General features: G+C 51.7%; 2 protein-coding genes, 1 long non-coding RNA gene and 1 pseudogene across 14 annotated transcripts in view; 3 read left to right on the top strand and 1 right to left on the bottom strand.

The window, feature by feature from the left end:
• Window positions 1-4,095: 4,095 nt before the first annotated feature.
• LOC138916415 (olfactory receptor 5A1-like) lies at window positions 4,096-6,308 on the top strand (annotated as a pseudogene).
• A 1,847-nt stretch (window positions 6,309-8,155) lies between these two features.
• Window positions 8,156-11,249, bottom strand: LOC138916416 (uncharacterized). The gene is made up of 2 exons (XR_011423656.1): window positions 10,713-11,249; window positions 8,156-10,399 (listed from the first exon to the last, which is right to left on the bottom strand). It is a non-coding gene; the product is annotated as an uncharacterized lncRNA (long non-coding RNA).
• A 66-nt stretch (window positions 11,250-11,315) lies between these two features.
• LOC138916706 (src substrate cortactin-like) lies at window positions 11,316-15,936 on the top strand. 2 transcript variants are annotated; one of them, XM_070229930.1, is made up of 4 exons: window positions 11,316-11,465; window positions 13,269-13,379; window positions 14,903-15,013; window positions 15,547-15,936. In XM_070229930.1, exons 1-4 carry the CDS (start codon window positions 11,330-11,332, stop codon window positions 15,801-15,803), a joined length of 615 nt encoding a protein of 204 aa, XP_070086031.1. In that variant the 5' UTR covers window positions 11,316-11,329; the 3' UTR covers window positions 15,804-15,936. The 2 variants fall into 2 exon arrangements, with proteins under 2 accessions (XP_070086031.1, XP_070086032.1); XM_070229931.1 differs by having other exon boundaries at window positions 14,903-15,126; window positions 15,547-15,657.
• LOC138916701 (liprin-alpha-1-like) overlaps window positions 15,581-26,207 on the top strand; it is a 108,195-nt gene continuing 97,568 nt past the window's right edge. For 3 of the 11 annotated variants that reach the window (XR_011424034.1, XM_070229927.1, XM_070229926.1), the window contains exons 1-2: window positions 21,579-21,840; window positions 22,174-22,243. Coding sequence is in view for 8 of the 11 variants with exons in the window: in XM_070229927.1 (XP_070086028.1) it covers window positions 21,674-21,840; window positions 22,174-22,243 (237 nt within the window). In the remaining 3 variants the exon portion in view is untranslated. Of the gene's footprint in view, window positions 15,658-18,008; window positions 18,065-21,578; window positions 21,841-22,173; window positions 22,244-26,207 lie in introns of those variants that run through there. The other 8 variants (XM_070229924.1, XM_070229922.1, XR_011424033.1 and 5 more) reach the window with 6 other exon arrangements.

Raw genomic sequence — 26,207 nt, 5'->3', positions numbered from 1 at the left:
ACTGGCAGTTTATTCTTTCAACACTAAGTATGTCATTTCACTTTGTCTTGGTCTGTGGGATGTGGCTGAGAAAACTCCTGGTAACTTAATGGGGGTTCCTCTGTAGGTTACCATCATTTTTCCCTAGTTGCTTTTGGGATTTTGTGTTTATCTTTGATTTTTAAAAGTTTAATTATAATATGTCTTGGAGAAAGTCTTTTGGCATGAAATAATTGGGTGGTCTATAAGCTTTGTGAGCTTGGCTGTCCAAGTGTCTCCGGGTTTGAGAAGTCTGTAGTATTATTCCCTAAATAAATTTTCATCTGCCTTCTTCCTCTTTTTTCCTTTCAATCTTCAATTCTTTTAATTTTGTTTTGATGAAATCCCATAGATTGTATAGGCTTTCTTTGCTCTATTGTCTTTCTTTTTTTCTTTGCCTTGCTCTGACTGGGTTATTTCAAACTTCTTGTCTTCTAGCTCACTTATTTGTCTTCAGTTTTCTTTACTGCAAATGCTCTTTATTGCATTTTTCATTTCATTCATTGAATTCTTCAGTGCCAGAAATTGTTTCTTTTTTATAGTTTTGGTTTATTTAGTACATATATATATATGTGTGTGTGTGTGTGTATATATATCATTTTGTTCATTTTTTTCTCCTAACCTCATTATTGTCTTTTTAGTTACCTTGTAGTTCATTGAGATTCTTCAAAAAGCTATTTTGAATTCTTTATTAGCTTGGTCACAAAATTATGTACCTTTAAACTTCTGAAATTGGAGATTATGGTCATCTTTAGGTGACAACATATTTCCTTGATATTTCATATTTCTTGTAGGTTTTGGTTGCTGCTTTTACATTTGAATTAAAAAAGACTTCCTAAAATCTTTACTAATTGCCTTCCTATGGGGTTTACCGTCACTGGTGGTGTTATATCTGAGATTTTCTCTGCCTTTATATGGGTGAATGTGCTCCACTCTGCTTGCTACCATGGTTGGCAGAATTTTTAGGCTATTGTGTCTTCCTCGTTACAATTCACGAGGATGGCTACTGGAAACCTCTTATTTGTTTTCTCAAAGCTAGTGCTATAGCTCATGTTTGTGTTTTCTCTCTTGCCGTAGACCCAGGTTTATTTTTCTGAGACCACCCAGTTTACCAGCTTTGTTGTCACTGCTTCCCTTAGAAATATTCACAAGAAGCCAGTTGCAGAGTGGGGAGAGGTGTGGGTTTGGCACTGGGGCCTTGTGGTTCCCACTGATCTCGGGGGGAGATTCTTGGGTGAGGTACTCCTGGAGGCTCACGGAGGATTTCAGCTGAAATCCTGAGTGCAGTAGGCAGGAACTATGCTCATTTAATGTCTTTTGTTATTATCATTTGTTTATTTCCTGATCTTCCCCCTCCCTCCATCACCAACTACCTGTCTCAGTGCGCTAGGTTCTTTTTAGAGACACAGATTTCTCCAGCTGTGTCCAACACTACTGAAGCGGCTGGGCACTCACTCACTGTTCTTTTCCCCTGTGGCATAGTTCACCACCGTTGAATATTTCAGACTGTGCATTGTTGCCTTGAATGAGTGGTCCTTGGAATGCTCCTCTCACCTTCCCCACTGTGACCAACTCATGCTTCTTTTCGGTTCCAATAGTTCACTGTACTCCACTCTCAAGAAGGCTGGGGTTCCACAAAGTCTCTCTCATTCATGGGTGTCTGCCAAAGACAGCACTCTCCAGACTTTACCTGATCATAACCCAGATGGACTTAGGTAGGTTCACTGACTCCTGCTGGCTCTGCAGCCCATTCTGAGGTCTGTTTGACTATTATGGGATACACAGGTAGGCAAGATTTTTCCTGGGTCCCTTGGTCTATGGCCCTGGATACCACAACTCCCACAAGGTGTTTTTGCTCAAGAATGGATGTCTAATTCATTCTTACAAAAGTGGGACAAAAAGAAGGACTGTCTTTTACTGCTAAGATGCTAACATTCCTCCTTCCTCTGATAATTTTTAATCTCATACACTTACTCATGTAGATATGCAGCTTATATCTTTGACTATTGTGACACCAAAAGACACCAAGTCAAAATTTTTGTTTAAAGGGATTCTGTGTTGGTGTTGCCCCTAAGGTATCTGACAGAAATAATATAAAGCATTTCTGAAGGAAGACATTTTAAACTCAAGCCTCAGTGATTCCCACAGATAAATTTTTTTTAAATGCTAAATTAAGATAAAAAAAAATCACTAAGCAGACAAAAATACAAGATACCTTGCTAAGAGTCAGCTATAACATCAAACTATAAAATCAGATTTGCAAAACTATGTAGTTAAATTATTAGATATTAATAAGAAATAAATATGTTTAATATGTTTAAATAATGGATGCTATGGAAAGTATGATGAAAGAATAAGAGACTATCAAAGATGACCACTCAGGAAAAGAACAAAATGAAACCTTTAGAGAGAAAACAAAATATTATCACTGAAATGTGAAATTAAACAGATGCATTAAACAACCAGTTAGCAAAACTTATGATAGAATAAATTATCTGGAAGAGAGATCTGTAAAAATTAAACAGAACACAGGAGAGAAATACAAATAATGGATGTTTGAGTGAAGTGGAGGGTAGAGCAAGAAGATTCAATGACAGACATTTAATTGTGGTTCCAGAGGCATATACTAGAAATATAAAGACAATTTCAGAATATTACCTGTGTTTGATAGATAGCACATCAGGCTTAAGTTTACCTTATTGAATGAATGGACATTAGAGGAAGCTGTGAATACCTCCGTGAGTAGAAGATGAACAGAATATATCGTAGATGTAAAATCAATCTTTTTGTTGTCATGATTGTTGGTTAAGATGATGACTGCGATGATGATGAAGAATGCAGTTTTCTGCTCTGTTCTCACAAAATTCTCTTTCTATTCAGTCTCACTGTGGACAGAACCACACCTAAGTCTGGCACGATCAATACACTCATGCATCACTTAATTGTGGGGAAACATTGAGCAATGAATCATTAGTCAATTTCGTTTTTGTCTGAACATCATAGACTGTACCTCCACAAACCTACTTGGTATACCTACTACACACCTATGCTATATGGTACTAGTCTTACAGGATCACCATCATTTATGCGGTCTGTTGGTGACTGAAATGTTGTTACGTGGCACATGACTGTACACATTCTGTCTGCTCCCATTTTTCCTTCCACATTGATCTCAAATCTTGCATTTATTTTCTAATTAGTAACTTCCTTCCTTCAGAATACTTTTCAAAAGAGTTCACCATGAAGCAAAGACAGATCTAATTTTGGGAAATGAACCCGTCTGCCTCACTTCTCAGACTACAGCCTTATGCTTCAATGGGGATTTTCTCATATTGTTCATTTTTGGTCCTAGAAGGCTGGGAAATGATTGGCGAAAAGAAAGTCATTCTGGATGGCTAATACTGACAGGTATTTGTAGTTTATAGACATAGTTTATTCCACTAATGTTGCAGTCTTTCTCCAGGGGAATCTCCAAGACTTCTACTTTACGCAAACACAAAACTCTCAGCTACATGTGACATATATTTTCTAGGTTTCATGGCTTCCCATGATTTTCTTTCTAGTTTGAGTTCATCTGAATAAAAATATACTTGTGCTGGAGATGTTCTAATGACCACCTGAAGAGATGACAGCTATTGCATCTTGAAGAGGGCATGCAGTGTCTTATGCAAAAATATTATTTTGGTTATTTACTGTTTGGCCTGAAGACTTAGTGCTTAACTTCTCTGGACTGGCTCCAAGGAGAAAAAGAGAAAGGACTTCCAGAAATCCTGCCTCAGTTTTCTAATCCCCATATCCCTTGCCTAAGCATCCTCATCCTTACATGAGTTCAAATCACTCTACTTCTACAGAAGTCTTGAATCTAGGAACCATGAATAGACTTGAGGGTGACAGAGAATCCAATAAAACCATATGCAGAGGTGATAAGTGGTTGCAGTTTCCTGGGTACAGGGTTCAGACTTTGTAACAGATTTTTAAATGTATCACTGACTCAAAGAAGATCAAGAGTCGCTGTCTTAGATAATTTAACTTATAAGTATCTCTGATTTGAAGAAAGAAAAAGCTGCACCTGCAAAGAAAGGAGCATAATGGCTCTTTCAAACTTATCTTATCTAACTTCTCAGGTGCTTTCCTAGAATCATTAAGTTGTTCAACTCACATCCATTTCCAAACTATATCTTGTCTCTGACTCTTCCCACTATTCTATGGCATTATTTTTAGATCTCAGATGGTTTTATGAAAACAGAAAGGCAGTTACAAGATAGTCCACCCTCCCTGATTACAGTTTAGTGGAATCTTGGTTCCAAAGATTCTATTTATTTATTTTCTGAGGAAGATTTGCCTTGAGCTAACATCCATTTCCAATATTTCCCCTTTTTTTCTTTTTATGTGGGCTGTACCACAGCATGGCCTCTAACAGAAGAATGGTGTAGGTCAGTGTCTAGGATTCAAACCCAGGTACCCTAAGTGAAGGGCACTGAACGTAACCGCTAGGCCTCTAGGGCTTGCCCCCGAAGGAGATTTTAAAAGACATGTACTCCAGCATCCTCATTTGGTGTATGAAGCCTCATGATTCAGGGACTTCTTCAAGCACTGATTAACATCAGAGCCATGTGTGAGGAGAATTTTCGTTTCACCATATCGAGAGATAGCAGTTTTCACCAGTTTTGTCTATTTCTGATTCTCATATATTTGTGAATTCTAGGAAGTTAAAACATGAAATTAAGACATTTCAGAGGATAATGTACTCATAATGCCAATTTACTGTCTTTTGTCCCCAAAGAGAATGAGAATGTTTATTGAAGGGAATTGTTCATTTAAGTTTAGTAATCATGCGTGGAAGACAGATTAACTCAACATGATGATTTAAGTTGTATATTTAGTCAGCTGCATGACTGGAAAAAGACGAAGAATACTTGTTTTTGTTTTTTGAGAATGAAATAATTTCCATCTGTCATCTTTTTGTCAGTAGATGACACTAACCATGTCCATGGAAAGGAATAGAAATGAGACTTCTGTGTCCACGTTTGTTCTCCTGGGACTTTCAGATGAAAAAGAGGTGCAGCGTGTACTATTCCCAGTCTTTCTAGGGATCTACCTTATGACTCTAATCTGGAACCTGGGTCTTATCATCGTAATCAGGATGAACTCCCACCTGCACACGCCTATGTACTTTTTTCTCAGTTTCCTATCATTTTTAGACATCTGTTATTCTTCTTCAAATAGCCCAAGAATGCTTTCAGACTTCTTAAAAGATGAAAAAAACATTTCCTTCATTGCCTGTGCCACCCAGTATTTTATTGGGTGCTGGATGGGTCAGGCTGAATGCTGCATCTTGGCCACCATGGCCTATGACAGATTTGTTGGTATCGGTAGGCCTCTGCAGTACTCGAGCATCATGGCTCCTGGCCTCTGTCATAAGTTGATTGCTGGGGCCTATGGGAGTGGTTTCCTTGGTAGCTTAGTTCAAACAGTTTCTTGCTTTCGTCTCTACTACTGTGGGCCCAATATCATTCCAAATTTCTACTGTGATGTAACCCAGATTATTTCTTTGTCTTGTTCTGATTCCTACATCAGCCAAATGATTCTGTCTCTCGAATCTATTCTTGTTGGGTTTGGTTCCTTCTTGGTAATCATCTTATCTCATGCAATCACTGTAGCTTCCATCCTGAAACTATCTTCCATCAAAGGTAGTGCCAAGGTCTTCAATACCTGTGCCTCCCACCTAGTAGTTGTGACAATCTTCTATAGCACAAGCCTCTTTATGTACCTGCATCCTAACTCTAGCCACTCCAAGAAGCAAAACAAGGTGCTGTCAGTGTTCTATGTTATCCTAATCCCCATGTTAAACCCCGTTATCTATAGTTTCAGGAACAAGGAGATCAAAGAGGCCCTCAAGAGGATGACAAAGAGAGTAACACATTTATCTCCATAAAAACAATATTTGGGCAGGTGTTATTTCCCCTATAAGGAAAATAGAGATAAGAACATGTAAGAACTTTTTGTAGGTCATACAACAGCTAGATAGAGAGAAGTGAAAAACTCACTTCTTGATTCCTGGTGCCATCATATTTAGCTCACACTACCAAGCGATCAGTTTGAGGCAGTGTTATGAACATTGAATCTAGTTTAAAAGGTTTGTTCCCAGGATTATACCCACGTAGGTAAACCCCATATTTTGAGAACAGAGGTTCTGATAGACATTATATGCAGAGATAGACAAGAACCTAGGAATCCACACAGTCTTTCTCCTATGATTTTTAAAATGTCTTTTATTCATTTTCAACTGTTAAGCTTTTATATGTATTTCAATAAAATAAAATAATGTATAAAATCAAGTTGTGAAACTTAAAAATTATTTTAAAATGAGTACTTTTAATCTCCACCTCAAAGAGGGAGAGAGAGTGAGTATGAGAGGGAGGGACACAGAAAGAGAGAGATAGAAAGACTGAAGGAAAGACAGAGAAAGATAAAATATGACAGGAGAGGAGAAGAAGAAAGATTGATCTGGCTTTATTCCCAAATAAGCTTGTTCCTTCCATCTTACTCATTGAGCCTCCTTGTGAAGCGAATTTTGAAAAAGGTATGGGTGAAAGGAATGGTAGAAAGAAGGGGCACAATAAGGTCAAGAGTTAGAGAGATTCTCAGAGGCTAGAAAGAAGTCAAAGTCATCAACTTCTGGTCATAGTTGGCCTGTAGCCTGCTCTATGGTAGCTTACCAGAGACCATGCAAGACCTCAGAAATGCAGGCTGTCATGGTGTGTCTAGGGAGACAGGATCTGAGTCCCAGAGATCTGAGTCTCCCAAATATTCCTGGACCTTAAGTTTGACCAGGGAGCAGCAAAGCCAGTTTACTTGGGGGTATGATGTAGACTCCAGTCCAACTAAGAGAATTTAAAGAACATTTAAATGGACATATACTTTTAGAGGAGAATTTTTTTACTTTTTACTTTTTTAAAGATTGGAACCTAAGCTAACAACTGTTGCCAATCTATATTTTATTCTTTCTGCTTTTTTCCCCAAATCCCCCCAGTACATAGTTGTATATTTCAGTTGTGGGTCCTTCCAGTTGTGGCACGTGGGACGCCACCTCAACGTGGCCTGATGAGTGGTGCCACGTCCATGCCCAGGATCCAAACCAGCAAAAGCCTGGGCTGCCACATCGGAGTGCACAAACTTAACCACTCGGCCAGAGGGCTGGCCCCTAGAGGAGAATTTAAATAGTAAGCTTCACATATATTACATTAGTATTTATACAATACTCTACACTTCATATAGTTAAATTGCATGGATGTGATTTTTTTCTATTACCATATGAAGTTGGCAGTTGAGAAATTATCCACATTTTACAGATAGAAGCTTTGAGCATATTGAGGTCTTCCATGTTCTTCCCAGAGTAGCCACAATTCATCTTAAGTCTCACAAAATTTAATTTGTGGAGCATAGATGCTTCTTATTGACCACAAACATGCTCTCCATGGTTTGAATGGGTGCCCTAATTCTATACTTTTGGTGTTATATTTTTAAAAACATCTTAAGAATCTGTTCAATTTAAAAGATTAATCTATTACAGTTCTTACTTGTGGGAATATCTGACTACTAACCTATTAGGAAGAGTTAAATTAAATAATTAACTCATTGCCCCACCCACCACTCTCTCTCTAGAATTAATATTAACTGAAATAGAGCAAACCAAGAATGAGACCTTCCTAAAACATCTCTGTTTCCCTAGTAATGGCAGGGTAGATGATCTCCACCAAAAAAAAAAAAAAAAAAAAGACAAGAAACGTTTGTGAGAATGATCTTAAACAGATATTTTTTAATGAAGGATTAGTAATGCAGCATAATATGTTGTAAAGAACTCCAATTCAGAACACACAAATTAAACCTGCTGTTAATGGGAGGCATGCTGTGTACCTCACAGGCTAAGTGCTTTATGAGCATTATCTGATTTGATTCTATGAAAAACTGTTGTATGAAGTAGCTACTATTATTAGCCCCATTTAATAGGTGATATATACTTAGGCTTGGAGAGGTTAATTTGCTCAAGGTCACACAACCAATAAATGGAAAGCTGGAATTCCACCCAGATTGGCTGACACCAATGCCCATGGTATTAACCACAATAAGTCATGGCTCTATCATGAATTAGTTTTATTGTATTCCTTTTTGCTGTGATTTCCTCACTTATGCATAGTAAATCACACCATGTATGCCTCATAGGACTGCTGAGATGATTGATTCAGGTTAGGTATTTGAGAAAGTGCATGTATGTATTTGTCTAAAATGAAAGTGCTTTGTAAAAGTGTCCACATATCTAATTTACTGTTGTCAGGTTATATTACCAGCCAGCTGTGTCATCTTGGGCAAATCTCTTAGATCCACTGGCTTCTAGTCCCCACCTGGAAATTAATGGTATTGAAACAGATGATCACTAGGTCCTTTCCACCACAAATGATTCCAAGTTCATTAAAAGAAAAGCTATAATCATGAGATCATAGTAGGACCATGAGGAAGTGTGGAATTGAATTAGAAGGGACATGGCAAAGTGGGGCATGAAAAATTAGCAGGGGAATAATTCCATGGTAAACATGACTCCAGAGAGCAAGAGCCTGGGGAGTTTTCTCCCTCTAACTCTTTTCCCTTTTAAGTGGGAAGTGTTTCTTAAAATATTTTTTACTTTATTTTTTTAAAAAAGATTTTTTTTTTCCTTTTTCTCCCCAAAGACCCCCCCCCCAGTGCATATTTGTATATTTTTCGTTGTGGGTCCTTCTAGTTGTGGCATGTGGGACACTGCCTCAGCGTGGTTTGATGAGCAGTGCCATGTCCGCACCCAGGATTCGAACCAACGAAACGCTGGGCCGCCTGCAGGGGAGCGTGAGAACTTAACCACTCGGCCACGGGGCCAGCCCCTACTTTATTTTTTTTAATTGCGGCAACATTGGTTTATAACAAGTGGGAAGTGTTTTGTTTTGCTTTTCTCTTCCTCCCTCGGTGTGGGGCCCTGCCCGTCTTCCTGTTCTGCACTCGCCTCCAAGCTCTCTGTATTGGGGTGGGCCAGACACCTGTAACAAATTGACTGCGCAGATCATGTCTTAAACACAGGATTTCATTTCCATCTCATGCAACAGGCCAGGGTGTATGTTCCCGGTCAGACAGAGGAGGAGGAGGGGATGGTAAGGAAGATCTGTTCCGTTCAGTCTCGCAGGGACCCAGGCTAGTGGGGGCTCTGCCGTCTCCAGCACATGGCTTCCAAGGTCTACCTGTCACCTTAATGTGGCTGGCTGAATAACGGCCCCCGAGAATGTCCATTCGGCAATCATCAGAACACGTGAATATTACCTTATATGGAAAAAGGGACTCTGGAGATTCTCCTGGATTATCCGGTTGGGTCCTGAGTGTGATCACAAGGTCCCCACAACAGGGAGGCAGTGAGAGATTCCACCACAGAGAGGAAGTAGATGTGACAACACAAGCCTGAGTCTCAGTGACTCGAGCAAGAGGCCCCGAGGCACGGAATGCAGGTACAGGTGGCCTTCAGAAGCTGGAAGGGGCAGCGGGCTCTTCCTTGGGGTCTCTCTTTGGCCTTGACTTTGGCCCAACGAAACTGATTTCAGACTTCCGGCCTCCAGAACTGTAAGTATCTGCATTTTTTCAGCCACAACCTTGGTTGTAATTTGTCTCAGCAGCAACGGGCACGGATCCATCTTTGCCGTCATCCCAACCTATGGTAAGGGGGAAGCCGTGCGGGCGTTTTTACGGGCCAGAAAGCGGTGCATATCCTCCTCTCTGATGTTCCATTGTGAGATCCTGGCTATGTGGCCGCACCCGTCACCTAGAGAAGCTGGAAGATGTGGAGCTGGGCAGCCAGAGGCCCAGTGAGTCCAGAAGGAGGGCAGGGGATCCACTCTCTGCCACACCGAGTTATCCCGCCCTGCGTGGTGGTGTGGATGCCACAGCGGCTGGCCCGCTGGGGTCCTGTGTGGGCTGGGCAGGTTGTCCTCACTGCATTTGCCTTTTCGGCTCCTTGGACCAGGGTGGGCGCCCCGGGCCCAGCAGGCCTACAGCCTCAGCTCCCCACGTCACATTTCTATTCACTTCCGGTCCACAGAGACATTCAACTTGTTTTTGAGCACGGCTAAACCTTTTCGCTTTCCAAATTTGACGTTGTATCTGTCATGCTACTTGGCCAGCCAGTCTCTGCCACACACTCTCCTGACACGGTGTGTCAAAGGGGAGACGGGCGCCGCCTTTTGCCTTTTCGCCGGATGTGACTCTGAAGCAGTCTGTTCTCCATAGAGAGGCTGGATGGATCTGGGTGTCACAAACGGCTCACGCCACCCTCCCGCTGAAAGCCCCAGTGAGCTCTGGCTGTCCTCATCTGGGAAACGGAAGCAACAATACCCACCTCACAGAGAGAAAGTAATGAGTGGCTGCTTGCGGGGGCGGGGGAGCGGGGCACAGGGGTTGACTGCTAACAAGGTGGGCTTCTTTGGGGGGGGATGAAAATGTTCTAAAATTAGGTCGTGGTGATGGTTACACCACCCTGTGACTATATTAAAAACCACAGAATTGTACACGAGTGTATTATATCTTATGCAAATTACATCTCAATAAGATGCTCTTAAAAATAATTTTCAACTCATAAAGCTGTTTCCAGGGAAAAATGAACCATCCTGTATTAAAAGGATTACCTTGTATCCACAATCGCTATGTGGCCAGCTGGTCTGGGCCACACACTCTCCTGAGGGGCAGAAGCCACGTGGCCCGCAGGCTGCCTCCCCAGTGTTAGTTCCCCTCCTTCCAGTTCTGACTTCCTCATTAAGCCTACAAACCCCTCATTCTTCCCAGTCACTCAGTCAAGAAACCGCCTTCTGGGGGCCGGCCCGGTGGCGCAGCAGTTAAGTTCGCACGTTCTGCTTCGGAGGCCTGGGGTTTGCTGGTTCGGATCCCGGGTGCGGACATGGCACCGCTTGGCATGCCATGCTGTGGCAAGCATCCCACATATAAAGTAGAGGAAGACGGGCACGGATGTGAGCTCAGGGCCAGTCTTCCTCAGCAAAAAGAGGAGGATTGGTGGCAGATGTTAGCTCAGGGCTAATCTTTCTCAAAAAAGAGAAAAGAAACCTCCTTCTGGAGCCTTCGCTCCGTACATTGACTCTGCGTGTAGGAACAGACTGTTTCCACGCGTGCTTTGCAGGCTCGCAGCCCGGCGGAGCTCGGCCCGCGCTGCCCGCGCACGCGCGCGAGGGAGGTGGCCGGGCGAGGGGCGCGACGTGCCGGGGAGGGGCGGGGCCTCGTCGGGACCCGGATGAGGCCCCGCCCCCACCCGAGGAACCGGAAGTGGAGCAGGGCGCCTGGGAGCGGCGGGCGCGGAGCGGCAGGGGCCGGGGCCGGGGCCGGAGCCGGAGTCGGAGTCGAGTGGGTCCGGACGGAGCCAGGCGGCGGTGAGCGAGCGCGGCTTCCGCCGGGCGGGGCGGGCCGGCCCCTCCGCGGCGCTCCTGGGGCGCCCCCGGGCCCCGAAAAGGGAAGGAAGCGGCGGCCGCAGCGGTCTAGCCGCTCTTCCGCTCGCGGTTTCGGGTCGGCCGCGGGGGGAGCGCGGGCGAGGCTTCCCCAGGGGTGGGGGCCGGGGGGCCGCGGGGTGAGGGGCGGGGCGCCGAGCGGTGGGGAGGGCCTGGTGTCGGGGAGGAAGGGGCAGTTCTGAGGTTTAGGGGTCCGAAGGAGAGGGGCCGGGGCTGCAGGGAGGAAGGGGAGGAGAGGGCCAGACGGGGAGGGGGTCTGGGGTCTGAGAGGGTGCCCGGGACCCGGGGGCTAGGAGAAGAGAGAGTGGAGGGGCCGAGGGTCGGAGGGGGGCGAGGTGCGAGAGAGGCCATGCTGGGAGGGGGTGTGATCCGGGGGGAGGGGCTCAGGGCCCAGGGGTTTAGGGGAGGGGCGTGGAGGGCCGAGGGGAAGGGGCTGGGGTCCAAGCGGGGCGAGGTAGGAGAGGGGCCCTGCGGGGAGGGGTCCGGGATCGGGGGCGACGGGATCAGGGCCCTGGGGTTTAGGGGAAGGGGATGGAGGGCCGACGGGGAGGGGTTTGGGTCCATGCGGGGCGAGGTAGGAGTGGGGCCCTGCGGGGAAGGACCGAGAGGGGCCGGGGTCTCCCTGGCGCCCGGGCGGGGCCGTCGCAGCCGCGGCTCCTGCGGCCCGGCCCGCACCTACAGGGAGGTTTAGCAATCAGGTCACTGGAAATGCAGCGACACGCGCAGCTGCAGACGGCCGAGAGGCTCTAAATTTGGAGCCATCCCTCTTCTGGCTGTGTTGGAAATCAGCAGAAAGGTGCTTCTGGGTTTTTGGTTCCGCTGTTGGAATCGCCTGAGTGTGGCACCAGGAACTCGATCTCCGCGGGCGGCCTCTCTGGAGCGGGTGCGGGGCTTCCTCCGCCCGCGGTCTGTGGACGTGTCGGGCCTGGGGGCGGGGGTGGGATGGGGGGGGTTCCGTTTCCCTCTGATCGCAGCGCTGGCGGCATCCCCACTGAGTGCGCCCTCCCCGGGCGCTCCGCTTGGCGCGGGGCTGCCTGGGCCCCGCGGCGCTCTGCCTGGCTAATCCCCCAGGCCCTGACCGCGGGATTCAGCCGGGCGCCGGCTGGCGGCTGGCGAGGGCTGAGATCCCAGGGCTGTGGGTCGGTGGGCCCCCCTGCCCGTGGCTGAGCGCGGCTGAGCCCCTGGCGCAGTCCTGACTCTCCTCTGGTTGGAAAAGTGCTCCCAGATGCTCAGGGAGCCGGGCAGAGTCCTAGAGGCAACTTTCAGACCCGCTGGAAGAAGGAGCCAAAGGGATGCAGAGTTGGTTTTGATCCTCTGCCCCCCAGGAACTGGAAGTTACCCCCACCCCGTTCCCGCCCCACAGCTGACTTGTAGTGGAAGCATCTTGTTAGACTTATTCTTGAAACACTTTTGAGTGTATGTAAGTGGTGATTCAGACCTTTGCTCGCTGCCGTGCAGTCGGTGCTCAGAAAGTGTCTGAACGGTGAACTTCCGAGGTGGGAACGCAGTTCACGTCTGCCATCAGGAACGAAGTGCCCCTAACAGGTGAAAGGGACGCTGTAGACTGAGTCGAGCGTCACGCGTGGGTGATAGTGGGTGGCTCGTGTGTTTTAGAATGTGTGCTTGATCTCTTGCTGAGTCACACCGCGAGTCGTTTCTGTTCTGGTTCAACCAAGCGCCGGGTTAGCTCCTATCTGCTCCCATGCCCACTGCTGCGTGTCTCCACAGACTACTCCAGCGGCTTCGGCGGCAAGTATGGCGTGCAGGCCGACCGGGTGGACAAGAGCGCCGTGGGCTTCGACTACCAGGGCAAGACGGAGAAGCACGAGTCGCAGAAAGGTCCGCCCGGGCGGCGCCCCGCAGCCCGTCCACCGCGCGGCCTGCCCCCTCGCCGCTGCTTCCCACACGCTTACAGACATGCGCACTGGGGCGTTTCCCCTGTGTACGGCGGGTCACGTTATAGTTACACGGTTTTTTAACTCAAACGTTTGGCCGTTGTTGTTCCGTTCAGGTCAGCGTAGGGGTCTGTCGCGTTTTTGGTGACTGCTCAGTCCTTGTGGTGGGAAGATCCCGTAGTCTACGTAACCATTCCTCTGTGGAATGTACAAGTTAGGTTGTTTTCAATTTTCGATGTTAAAAGTCGACTGCATGAGTATTCTTCTCCCTGTGTCTTATGTACCTAAGTGGTTATTCAAGAGTAAATTCCTAGAAATAGAATTGGGTCAGAGAACACTGAATTAAAATTTCGATAGATTGCCAGATTGTCCTCAGAAGCCGTGCTGGCTTCCTTTGCTGTGGCGGCCTCGCGGGTCACTTACTGCCGTCACCCAGCGAGGGCTGTAGGTGGAGGGCGTTAGATTCAGTCCCTCCTGCAGAGGCCACGAACGGTTGGTTCTCCTCATTGTTTTGTTTGGCCTGTACATTTAGATTTTTTAAAATGATTGCCAACATATAAAAACTGAGAGCTCACGTATTTAAAAAAAATCCCAGGATTCTTTAAAGAACAAAACCAAAACCCAGCACTGGAAACCCCACTGGCTTGGCGTTTCTGCGAGGAGCTGGCCGTGGGCCAGCCCAGTGTCCCTTTGCCGCAGGCGTCACTTCCGTTACAGCAGGTGGCCTGCGGCACGGGGTCGCTGTCACTGCCTTCTCTCCCTCCCTCCTTGGAGCAGACCTGTGCTCCTCTGCCCCACGCGCACCCAGTACCTCAGGACCTGCTGCTGGATGCCTTGCAGTCTGCACTGACTTTCTCCCCAAGAGGCCTCTGGGGCAGAGGAAATGCCACTCTGGGAGGTCGGGGGCACAGCCCCAAGTGCCTGGGCAGGCAGGCTCCTCGGCAGCCCCAGGCCTTTGCGGAAGGGGTTTGCTCCGCGCGCTCGTGCGTTGACGTGCCCACGATGGAGTCCTCCTTTAGTGCAGAGGGAACCATTCCACTGGCGTTTCTGGAGGGCGTGTGTTTCTGGAGGGCGTTCCAGGTTTATCCTGTCTTTGCAGGCACCCCTGCATGCCTCTCCTTGTGCTGGTCCATGAAGCAGAGGGACCCATTAAAAGCCGGCTGCTCAGCTCGTGCTGATCCAGAAGCTTTGTAATAAACTGTTACTCCATGCTGTCTTTTGGAATGAAGGAAAGATGCTGCAGTTATAAATCTGCTGTCTTTATAGGACTCTTCCTAGTCCTGTTATTACATATGAGCAAGACTTTTAGATATTTTCTGTATCAGTGATCTTATAGTGAGCCTAAAAGATTTTTGGTTTATATTTTTTTTAATTGAGTGTTAAAAGTACTTTCTTGAAGCCTGCTGGAATCCACAGCTTGCTCGCTGGTTGTGTTGCTGGCCTGTAAACTGCTTTCCTTGTTTTTAGATTACTCCGAAGGCTTCGGTGGCAAGTACGGTATCGACAAGGACAAGGTGGATAAAAGTGCCGTCGGCTTTGAGTATCAAGGCAAAACGGAGAAGCACGAGTCCCAGACAGGTGCCTGCATCTTACCAGCTCTCCAGCCGGTGACCGTTAACGGGACGGGTGGTAACCAGAGCAGCAGGCAGAGACGGAGCGTAACCAGCAGCCCTTAATACGGACATCTCTCAGTTAAGCAGCCAGCTTTAAAACAGCAAAGCAGAAACACAGCTGTTACATGAGAGATCGACTCTTGCCAGTTGTTTTGGCTCTGACACCCCAGCAGTGCCGCTTGTGCTAATAGTGTCGCGTGTGTAAGTGGTGGGACTGTGGGGCTCCGGTTGCTGCTTAAGCTGCATCGCTTGGCGCTGCTTCTGTGGGGTCCCGTCTGCGTTTATTCGGAACGCTGGGATTACAGATGGGGTCAGTTTCCAGACGCTGTATGAGGAGGGCCTCTTGATGAGTGTTACCTAAAGTTTTACCGAAGATCTGAGAGAGAAGGGATGAATTGAGCGAATTGTGTGTATTGACGTGCGTTGAAAAACATGTTTTCTCTCTGTTGCCCGGGCTATCCGTTAATACCAGTTTGTGTCCTTTTTCTAATCCATTAGACTACGTGAAAGGGTTTGGAGGAAAATTTGGTGTGCAGACAGACAGACAAGACAAATGTGCTCTTGGCCGGGATCACCAGGAGAAATTGCAGCTGCACGAATCCCAAAAAGGTACCTTCATTTTGAATCTCCTACTTGGGATCGTTTCCCGAGTTTATTTCCCTTCCCAGGTCCGTCACTGTGCCGTGTTTTTGCCGTGTCTCTGTAGCAGTGGTGTTGTGTCTTCAGTGTGGGAGGTTGTCGTAGCCCTCCCGTGATTTGAGACAGCCCTTCAGCTAGAGGAGTGAGGAACCCCCGTCCCCTCCCACGGGAGGGCTCCCGCGAGAAGGCCCCATGTCACTGGGCTTCTGGAGCGCCGGTCACTGCCTGCAGCAGCTCTGGGAATGCTGTTTTCTGCCCTCAGCGGGCGGCCAGAGGGCCGACAGCGATCCAGTCCATGAATTGGTGCTGATAAAGCGTGCTGTAGGCTGTGGAAGGGGATGCCTCCTCTCTGCCCGGGAGTGTGTGCTTTCCACGACAGAACCATGTCCCTGGGAAAGTAGCACGTGGGGACGGGAGACCTCTGAGTGAGCCCCAGACTCACCCCGTCCTTTCAGCCAGCACAGATGGAGGTGGGGCTGGTACGCGTTGCCGTGCAGTAACCTCGTGTATAACGTGTCTCTTTCTTCACATGCGCAGAGATGCGTTCTCTTGTCTGCAGCGTGGGTAGGACCTAGAAAGAAACCTCAAAGCATGGAGTGGCTTTCCCGAATTACTTGAAATACAGTTCCTAACCCGGTCTCTGATCTTGGCTGGAGTGTTAAGAGTTTGAGTTTGCCCTCTAACCTTTGAGCCCAGTTTTGACTGTTGCTGAGCCTGCGAGCTGGCTCTGCAGCCCCTGAGCCTGGCAGAGCTTTTCCTTTCTCTAAACGATGTACTTGATTCTTGCCCATGCTCCCACGATTCTAACCGAACTGTGTTTCCTCTCTCAGTTTTCTTCACTGTTGTGGGATTTCCAGGTTATAAGACTGGTTTCGGAGGCAGATTTGGTGTTCAGCCCGAGAGGCAGGACTCCTGTGCTGTGGGGTTTGATTACAAGGAGAGGCTGGCCAAGCACGAGTCCCAGCAAGGCACCGTTGCTCACCACCCCCCGCCCCCGCCTCCCCTCCAGTGCGGCCACTTCTAGCACAGACTTCCAGCCTCAGCCTTGCCAGCACCCTCTGTGCCCTCAAGGGGCACTCGGGCGTTGAAACCCAGGTGTATGCTGGAGCCATGGTCGCCTGCACTCCTCCCACCCCCATTCACTTGTTCCCTGGCACCATGGGGTTTGTGCTTGGCAAGACATGGCCGTAGTTTGCAGGGTGTGTTGCCCTAAACCCATAACGTGGCTCCATCCTGGAGCGGGGTGTCCCTGGTCTCCCAGCAGCCTTCTGCTGGAGCTCTTGCTGTTGACCGTGACTTACCTACTGAGTAAGCCACCTGACTGCCTCTGAGACGGGGAGAACCATGTTTAGTTCAGCCAGAGGCGCGGGTCACCGGGGGGCAGGGGCAGGGGCAGCCGTGTTCTGTGTGGTCTCTGTTTCATCGTGGTGGTGTTTTTTTGACCAGGAGTGGGAGGTGTTTTTCGTTTGTTTTGGTTTTTTTGACGACACCACCTACGTATAACTTCCCCACACAGAGCTAAACGGTATGTACAGGAAGCTAAGAAGACACAGGAAATTTCTAGGTGTATCTGTTGGGAGTCCACACGGTGAACACATTTCTCCTTAGAGCAGTTATTTAATTGCTGTCCAAATTCGGACTTGGCCGTTAGAACCTGGACACACGAGCGGAAGACAAGGACGGTCCTCCTTGCCAGGGCAGAGCGTAGGCTCCGTCCCCTGGTTGGGAACACACGGCCGTGTTCAGGCGAGGGACGGCGGACGCAGCTGATCCGGTGCTGATCCGGCAGCCTGCGCGGAGACGGCCTTGGCTCTGCGTGGCCTTAAGGCCGTGTGACGGTGTGACTGTCACGGAGATCTGTGTTGCTACGTCCTAAGAGTTGGCTGGTAGAATTTCCCCATGGAATTTTTTTTTTTCTTTTAAAAAGCAAGAAAACAGCTGCCTCGAGCCTCTGCCTAGTCCTAGTAGGGAGGGAGCGGTGCCAGGTGGAGGACTGTGCTGTTGGAGTGGCACGCTGCCCCGCGCCTGTGCTGGGCCCTCGGCTCACTGCCTGCCAGCCCACACGGCACCCTCTGTCCCTCAGGAGAGCGCGGGGCGCATGCGCACACCCCTTTTCTGCTTCTCCCCCGCCTGTGTGCTGAACACCACGGGTAGAAACCAACTCAGCTTGCAAGTGAGGACCGCGCGGGGTGCGGTTCTGGTCTCTTTCTGCTCGGGGTGTGTCTTCTTGGGCTGTTTCTGGATCTGTTTGCATGCCTCTGCCCCGGGCACCTCGCTGGTCCTCAGCCTAAGTGTAAGTGTTGTGTTGTGCCACTTTGCAGACTATTCCAAAGGATTCGGCGGAAAGTACGGGGTCCAGAAGGACCGGATGGACAAGGTAAGGATTCCAGATCCAGGCCTGAGTGTCTTCTGCTGCCGTGTTCGGGAATTTAGGAGGTCCGGGAATTCGTGGAGCTCTTGGTGTGTCAGCGCACGGCTCCGTGGATGGTCTGGGGTGGGGTGTGGCTCAGGTTTTCAGAAGCACGAACGTTTAAGTCGGGCACGTGTCATCACTGATGGTGCCGATTGCTGACCTGTATGCCAGGCCTCGTCTACCGGTCACGGACATCCTCTCCGGTACCCCACATGGTCGTGCTGTGGGGGAGAGACTGTCCCTGTCCCCTTTTGCATTTGGGGGTCCCTGGCCAGGCAGGCTCAGTGCTTGGCCACAGCATAGCAGCAAGTGGCGGGGCCACCTTTGGAAGCCAGGCATTAGGCTCTGGGGCCAACACGAGACCCTTGAGGACGTGTGGCTGTTTGAATCCAAAGTAGTTAGCGGTAAACCGGCTGGAAATTGAGCTCCTTGGTCACACTGTCCATGTCAGGAGCTCAGTAGGCACGCGTGGCAGCGGCGGCTCTGGGAGCGCGCGGGTCTAGAACATCTGTATCATGGTTCATGGTGGAAGGTCCACGGGACAGGGACCGTGTAGTGGCAGGTCCTGCCCACAGCACCGCCTCCCACGGGTGTCCCGGGGAACACGCTTGTTTCTCACTGGGGACTTTGTCACACGGTGTCGGATCTCTGAGAGTCAGTCTTAAGTGTATCAGACGGCCGTTTTTCTAGCGTACGGTCCAGCCATAGCAGAGTCTACACTTAGAGCAGGTGTGGAGTTGTCCACACGAGGACACGTGTGGCTTGTATCTCCTGAGCAAAGACGGAGGCCGTCCTGCCTGGTCCTGTGCCCGGCCTGTGGTCAAGGAGAGCAGGGCCAGTCCTCACGGAGTTCTGCTGCTGTCAGGCTCACAGCTGACCACACAGAGGCCGTCACCCAGGGGCTCCACCACGTGACCACGCATGGGCCCTGGGAGCATGTGGCAGGCCCAGGGCTCAGGCTGAGGGGCCAGAAGGGTCCTGGGGAAGTGAGAGGCTGGGCTCAGCTTTGACGGGTGGAGCATGCCGGGAAGATGGGCCAGGAGCCTGGAGAGCAGGGGCATAGCGTGTGTGCGGGGGTGGGGGTGACGCCGCAAAGACTGTTAGGGTCTCACTGCAGAGGAGGGCCGAGGGGTGAGGAGCTGGGAGGGACCATCTCGGGGAGCCCTGCAGACTACGTACGTCAGGTTTCGTTCTTCATCAGATGAGTCCTGAGTGGCCCTCGAAGGGTTTGGCAGGCAAGTGACACAAACGGGATCTGTGTTGAGAAGACCCTGGTCACAGTGTGGAAGTGGATTGCGGAGAAGCAGCGAGGCTGTGGCCCTAGTTAGGAGGTGGCTTCAGCGGTGTGAGCAGGGTGCGGTGCTGGCTCGGGCAGGGGCTCGTGGCAGAGGGAGAGCGGCACTGACCTCAGCGAGGTGGGAGGTAAAGCCCCCGGCTTTAAGGGCTGGCAGGGGCAGGCAGGACTGCCCCAGGTGGGCGGTGGGCCTCTGCTGAGCTGGGGCGCCTGGGAGGAGCAGGGGTGGGTAGCTGAGTCGGCTGTGGGTGTGTCCGGGGTGGGCTACCCAGCAGGGCAGGTGGACGAGAGTACGGCTGGACCAGAGGCAGACGGCCACTGCACAGATGTGGACGGAGCCGGGGTCAAGTCGGAGGCGAGGAGAGCCTGCAGAGTGGTGAGCGGGCCCAGGGACACACCTGGGTATGGCAGCAGTCAGGCTGGTAGAGGAGACTGGGAAGTGCACCCAGCAAGGTGGGGGGAGCCCACAGGGTCTGGTGGTGCTGGTCTGAGGGTAAACAGCTTTGGGGCAGGGGGGTCACCTGTGCCCAGCAGTGCTGCTGGTGGGGGCGACGTCTGGGCGAGCAACGTGGTAGCCCCGGGAGTCCTGGTGAGGGCATTGTTGTGGGTGTTGGGGGGCAGGTTGGGGGAAGCTGGCCTGCAGGGACCCGCACCGTGTGGGGAGGGTCAGTCGTAGAGTCGGCAAGCTTGGGCCCGCTCCGCCCACTGTGGTCCTGTGAGCTGGGCAGCGGTCAGCCGAGGGGATGGTTCTGTTTAAGATGGAAGAGACGAGAACGTGTAGGGGAGCCCAGGCCGTAGACAGGCATGTGGAGGGAGACCGTGAGGTGGTGCTGGTGGAGAATGTGGGGTCACTGAGACGCAGCCGTGGACGGTAGAGGCTGACGAGGGGGCCTGCGACCGAGGCAGCGTGGTGGCTTGGCGCAGAGGTTGGGTGAGCCTGTGTCTGACGGTGACTGTGGTTCCTGTTGGTGGTGTGACGGCATCCACGTTGTACAGTTGGCGGCCTGAGGCTTAGGAAGGTGAGGGAGCTGCGCGGGGTCCCAGTGAGCTGCGTGTGGAGGGATTCGGGTGTGAAGTCCCTATAGGGGATGGAAACGGGTTGAGGGGTGTCCAGCAGGTGGGACCTGGGAGAGGTCGTGACCTTGAGTTGCCAGGCTGGACCGAGGGGAGGGAGGAGCAGGCGCCGCGTAGAGGAGGGCGGTGAGAGGGAGAAGCTTCTAGTCGGCAAGCGGGTCTTGGTGATGGGGGCGTGCTGTGGAGGAGGTCGGGCGCGGTGTGGTGGGGACGCTGCAAGTGAGAATGAGAGGTTGGGGGCCGTGTTTGCTGGAAGCCCCCAGGTGACGGCAGAGAACTGGCTCTGGGCAGCGTGCTGGAGAACTGGCTGGGCTGGGCAGATGGGGGCGACAGGAGGGGCCCATGGGGAGGGTGCTGATGCCCCTACCCCTGAAGCCACAGGGCAGGCAGGAGCCTGATGGGACATCCGGAGGTGGGGGGCAGGGCAGGGAGTGAGTGTGAGAAGAGATTGTTCTGGAGAGAGGTGGCAGAGGCCCGGTCTGGTGGGCGGGTGGTCTGGGAAGGGAGAGCGCTTGGTCAGGGCAGCTGAGCGGTCGCACTCGGAGAGGGGGGCAGGGGGGCCAGGGTGGCCCGGGCGCCGGGCTCTCAGGCTGGCTGTGGCTGGGCATGGCAGACGGGTGGGCGGACAGCTGTGCTCTGGCCGAGCGGGGTGGCTGTGGAGGGAGAACGGGGCTCTGGGGGAGGGTGGGGGCCTGGCCTGTGAGTGCAGCACTCCGCGCAGGGCTCAGCCTGTGCCTGGAGGGGAGGGAGCTGCCACTCACAGTCACCCTCAGACAGTGCCCGCTAACTTCAGGTCCACGTCCTCGGGGCCCTGCTCCCCTGATTTGTGTCAGGAAGGCAGTGACTGTCGCACGCCCCAGGTGTGTCACTGGGAAGTGGTTGCTCACGAAGAAACTGAGGATGGCCCGTGGTTCCCAGAGCCTGTCTGCATCAGTGTCTGCGTCAGCATCAGCCTTGAAGGAGCAGCTGTCGCTCAAAGTGTCGTCTGACAGAATTGGGCCCCCGTACTCACGCTTGTGGGGGATGTGGACGGTCAGGCCAGGCGAGGCTTGCGGCACTGTGTCCCCTCCCGGGGCGAGGGCTAGTGCAGAACCCGCACCTGGTTTCTGATTGCGCAGGTGTAGATATGCTTTTGGGTTTTTTCCTACTCTTTTTTTTTGGAGCAGTTTTAGCAAATTTGAGAGGATGGTACAGAGATTTCCCATATGTCCCCCGCCCCCACCACGCACAACCTCCGCCACCATCAGCATCCTCCGCCAGCTGGGACGTTGGGTACAGTCCGCGAGCCTGCGCTGACAGGTCGTCGTCACCAGAGTCCACGGTTGACTTTAGCGTCCACTCTTGGTGCTGGACGTTCTGTGGCTTTGCACACGTGCGTAAGGACATGTGTCCCTCTTGCACTGCCCTACAGAGTATTTTCACTGCCCTAGAAATCCTCTGTGCTCCGCCTGTCCATCCCTCCTCACGCGTGTACTTTTTCTTCTCAGGCTGACCCACGTCGTCACCAGCAAGTGTGTGTCGTAACCCTTTTCATGCCTCAGTTAACTTGCAGAACAGAGAAGGAGATACGAAAGCTTTGGGCTCCCCGGTGGGCTCTTTGGGAAGGTCGAGGGCAGGCTTTGCCGTCTGGGTGAGGTGGCAGCCGTCACGGGGTGTGAGGAGCAGAGAACAGTGCCTTCCTGATGTTCCTTTCCTGTCTCGGTAGAATGCTTCAACCCTTGAGGATGTCGCCAAGGTGGCCTCCACGTATCAGAAGACTGTCCCTGTCGAAGCAGGTGAGTCCTGGCGGACCCCCTACCGGCACTGTGGTTTTTCCAGGAGGAAATTCCACGCTCTTTGGTTGTCCCAGGAAAATGCTCAGGGCAAAGGGTAGTTGGGGGGCTGGCCCAGTAGCACAGCAGTTGAGTTCGCACGTTCTGCTTCGGCAGCCCGGGGTTTGCTGGTTCAGATCCCGGGTGCAGACATGGCACCACTTGGCAAGCCATGCTGTGGCAGGCGTCCCACATATAAAGTGGAGGAAGATGGGCACGGATGTGCGCTCAGGGCCAGTCTTCCTCAGCAAAACGAGGAGGATTGGTGGCCGATGTTAGCTCAGGGCTAATCTTCCTCAAAAAAAAGGGTAGTTGGCAGAATGTGCACTGGGAGCAGATGGAGCATGAGTGGAGAGATGGAGCTGAATGGGGAGCAGAGTCGTTTCTGTGTATTTTCAGGAAAGAAATTGACTTGCCTTTTGAGGGAAGATCCTCTTTATTCCTGCAGAGGGTCAGAGGCAGCTTTCCCACACTGCGTGTTGTGCTCTCCGGCCGTGGGGATCTGCTTTGGTGGGTGCCTCCCAAAGTAGAGCTGGGTTAACTGCACGTGTGCGAGGGCCCTTCTCGCTGCTGGAACCGCGTTCTGGGAGGGTCCTGTGGCACCTGCTGCTCAGACACGCTCGCTGGTGCCCCTGGACGCGGTCGGCCCTGGCTGTGACCCGAGGGATGTGTTGTAGCGCCTGTGCGTGAGCTGGAGTAGGCACTCTCTCCTTCGCTCCTTCTCCTCCTTGGGCCTGGTCCAGGCTGCCGCAGTCTGTCCTTTCAGGTGATTGCTCGTGTGAGGGCCTCTTCTAGTCCAGGGGTCTGCAGCCTGGGTCTGCTGCCTTTTCCTGTGAGTGTTTGTAGTGTTTCCCACCAGAGAAGGTAGGAGCGGGAGCCTGGGAGGTGAGCCGGAGGGGTGGGCTCCTCCTTCCTCAACCTGTCCTAGGGGGGCTGGTGTCTGAAGGCTCAGGTCCCTACGTTCTCGCCTACCAACTGGGCGACCCGTGACAGATGAGCTCGCTGTTCTGTGCCTCATGTTCTGGTCCATGAAATGGGGGTGGAGACACTCATCATGACTCTTTTTGGGGTAGTGACGAGGTAGAGTCTGAAGTCATGCATGCAACATTGATAAACCGTAAAGGTGTGTTTAACTCTGTGGACGTTCTGCCCGAAATCATGGGGGGGAATGTTGAGAACGTGGATAATCGAGGAAATTAACATGCAATAGACAGAAAATGCCGACGCGGAGGACGTGAGTTAAATAAGCCCTGCTGTCTTACCACGTGCGGCGAAGTCGGAATAAGAGCAAGTTTTACGGTTACCATTTACTATTCCTTAATTGCTGGAAAACTTTTAGACATGTCTCCTTCAAGTTTTTAGTAAGCTGCTTGTAAGTTAGCTTTCTTTCATTGCAGAACACACGCTCACAGACTACAAGGCATTTTTTCCTGCTATCTTGGTCTTCTTTTCAAATAGTGCCCTCCTCATTTTTTGCCTTAGAAGTTTGACCCCTGCCATCTAAGTCGCCTCAGCATCCACAAGATGCAGAAGGGATGGGCTGCTTGAGAAGAAGAAAACTTTTGATCATCGTCACCTAACCTCTCTCCTTTGGAGGTTCTCCTGCTGTCCCTTCGGGTGTGTTGTCCTTCTCTGTCCCCAGCCCCTGCCACCCGTCTGCTCTCTTCCTCCTCCCCAGTGAGAGCGAGTCTCCGTCGGCACAGTACTGCTCCCAGCAGAACCCCCTGGGCTGTGGAAGGGCGCTGGAGCACTCGGCTCCCCGACAGCACATGTCTTCTGAGTGCTCCCTCCTGGCAGGCGAGGAGAGTTTGACTTGGGTCCGGTACGCCTGACTCTCAGATCCTGGAAGCCCGCCTCTGGGAAGGAGTCTGCCTATACCCTGCCACCTTTGAGAGGGGCTGTCCTAGAGCCCGTGGCCTGGAGACATGTTTCTAGAAGTGATTCATAGACGAATCCGTGGCCCTGTGCCTCTGCAGTTCCCGGTCTCTCTGCAAGCCCACCTTCAGCCCGGCCGCCCAGCCCAGGCACAGCCCCTTCGAGGAGGTGCTCTGCTGCCTCAAGTACTTGTGGGTGCGTCCAAGTGACTTGTGGTGCTGGGATTCTCCTGGGGGGTGGGGAGGAGAGGGCTCAGATTCCGCTTCTGCCCCTCGCCGGCATGCGTCCCTGGGTGTGTGACTTACCCTCTCCGGGAGCTCAGTCTCCTCGTCTGAAACCTGGAGAAAAATCCAGCCTTCCAGCTGGCAGAACTCGTTCCTGTAGCTGCTGGATCAAATGACCACAAGTTTAGTGGCTTAAAACAACACTCATTTCCTGTCTATAGTGCTGGAGGGCAGAAGTCCTAACAGGTCAGCAGGGCTGCGTCCGTTCTGGAGGCTGGAGAGGACGACGTTCCCTGGCCTTCTCCAGTTTCTGGGGCCGTCCGCGTTGCACCCTCTGCTTTGCTCTCTCTCTCTCACATGGCTGTCCCCCTCTTGTAAGACCCCGTGATGACATGGGCCAACCCAGATAATCCCGGATTGTCTCCCATCTCAGATGCCTAACTTCGTCGCATCTGCGGTCCCTTCTGCCCTGTGAGGTCACGTGTTCACAGCATCTGGGGCCTGGGATGTCAGCTTGTTTAGGGGCCGTATTCTGTCCATGACAGTCCTCGCTCTGAGCCCCAAAGATTCATGTCCGTACTACGTGCAGAATACATTCTGTCCGTTTTAAAAGTCTGAGTTGGGTTTGGGTGGGACGGGGGTTGTAGCTCGGTAGTGGTACTGTTGCCTTGCCGACTGCACAGTGAGTAAATCCTGTGGCTTATGTGGTGGCAGCAGGAGTATTACGGGCCACCGAGGTCCTAGTTCTTGAGAATACTTGACTGACTGCGTGACCTTCACTTCAGAGCAAACTTCCCTTAAGACCTGCTGGTGTTCGGTCTCCGTGCTTGGTCCTCTCTGCTCTTTCTGCCGGAGCCGTGTTGCCGCGGAGGCGGCCTGGTGAACCAGAGTGTCCTAGGCGTGTTCTGAGTGCTGCGTGTCTGTCGATCACAGGAGCAGGCCAGAGCCGGGAAGCAGACCCCGCCCGCGTCCCCTGCTCCTCAGCCGGCACAGGAGAGGCCGCCTTCGAGCCCCGTCTATGAGGTGGGTCTTCCGTTGTTTGTGAGTGAGTCTCTGGCTTCTTGAAGCCATCCCTCCTGGGGCAGTGCCGCCACCGCGGACGGCGTGGGCTCCCTCCTCAGCTCTGCTAGGTGCCCATCCACAGAGGGTGGCTTGGCGAGCAGCCTCCTGGTGCTGGGGGACGCTCCCGGGCACACGGCCTGCTTCTCACCGAGAATGGCCGTCCTCACTGGGCTCCTGGACGAGGCCCCCTTCCTCAGCCAGCCCGCAGCCCCCCAGTGGGGTCTCCGAACACCGAGTGGATGGCTTCTGGTCCGGAGCTCACGTGGTCATGCTGCATTTGCGCTGACCCCGCTCTTCTAGAATCCGCATCCTGCGGCACCCAGCTGCCTCTCCCGCGTGGCCTCGCTTCACTGGAGCCCTCTCCAGCTCTCCCCTCCCTCAGCCCCTCTTGAACGTGTCCGCTCCAGAGCCTCTGTCCTTGGCCCTTTCTCCTCAGTTGTGTCGTCAGTGCCTAGTGCCTGCCTGTGTCCCCAGGGCCTGCTAACACGGATCCCCATGCTCTCTCCTGATCTGAGTTACTGAGCTGCCTGCCTCAGCTCTCCTTCGCTCCGTCACGGGGTCTCCGCATCTCCCTCTCTCGGGAGCACCCCTGCCACCACCGTCCATGGCCATACCCGGCTGAGCCCCGAATTCCATCCCTTCTCTGGCCCTGCGGCCACTGTCCTGGTTCCCACACCCGTCTTCTCTCCCTGGACATTAGCCCTCAAAGATCATTGAGTCGCAGGGGATGAGAACTAACTCATATCAGCTGAGGCATAAAGGGACGA

The sequence above is a fragment of the Equus caballus genome, chromosome 12 (assembly GCF_041296265.1).
Source record: "Equus caballus isolate H_3958 breed thoroughbred chromosome 12, TB-T2T, whole genome shotgun sequence".
Taxonomy (NCBI): Eukaryota; Metazoa; Chordata; class Mammalia; order Perissodactyla; family Equidae; genus Equus; species Equus caballus.
The sequence above is the reverse complement of the archived record's forward strand: the minus strand, read 5'-3'. Positions and strand labels throughout refer to the sequence as shown.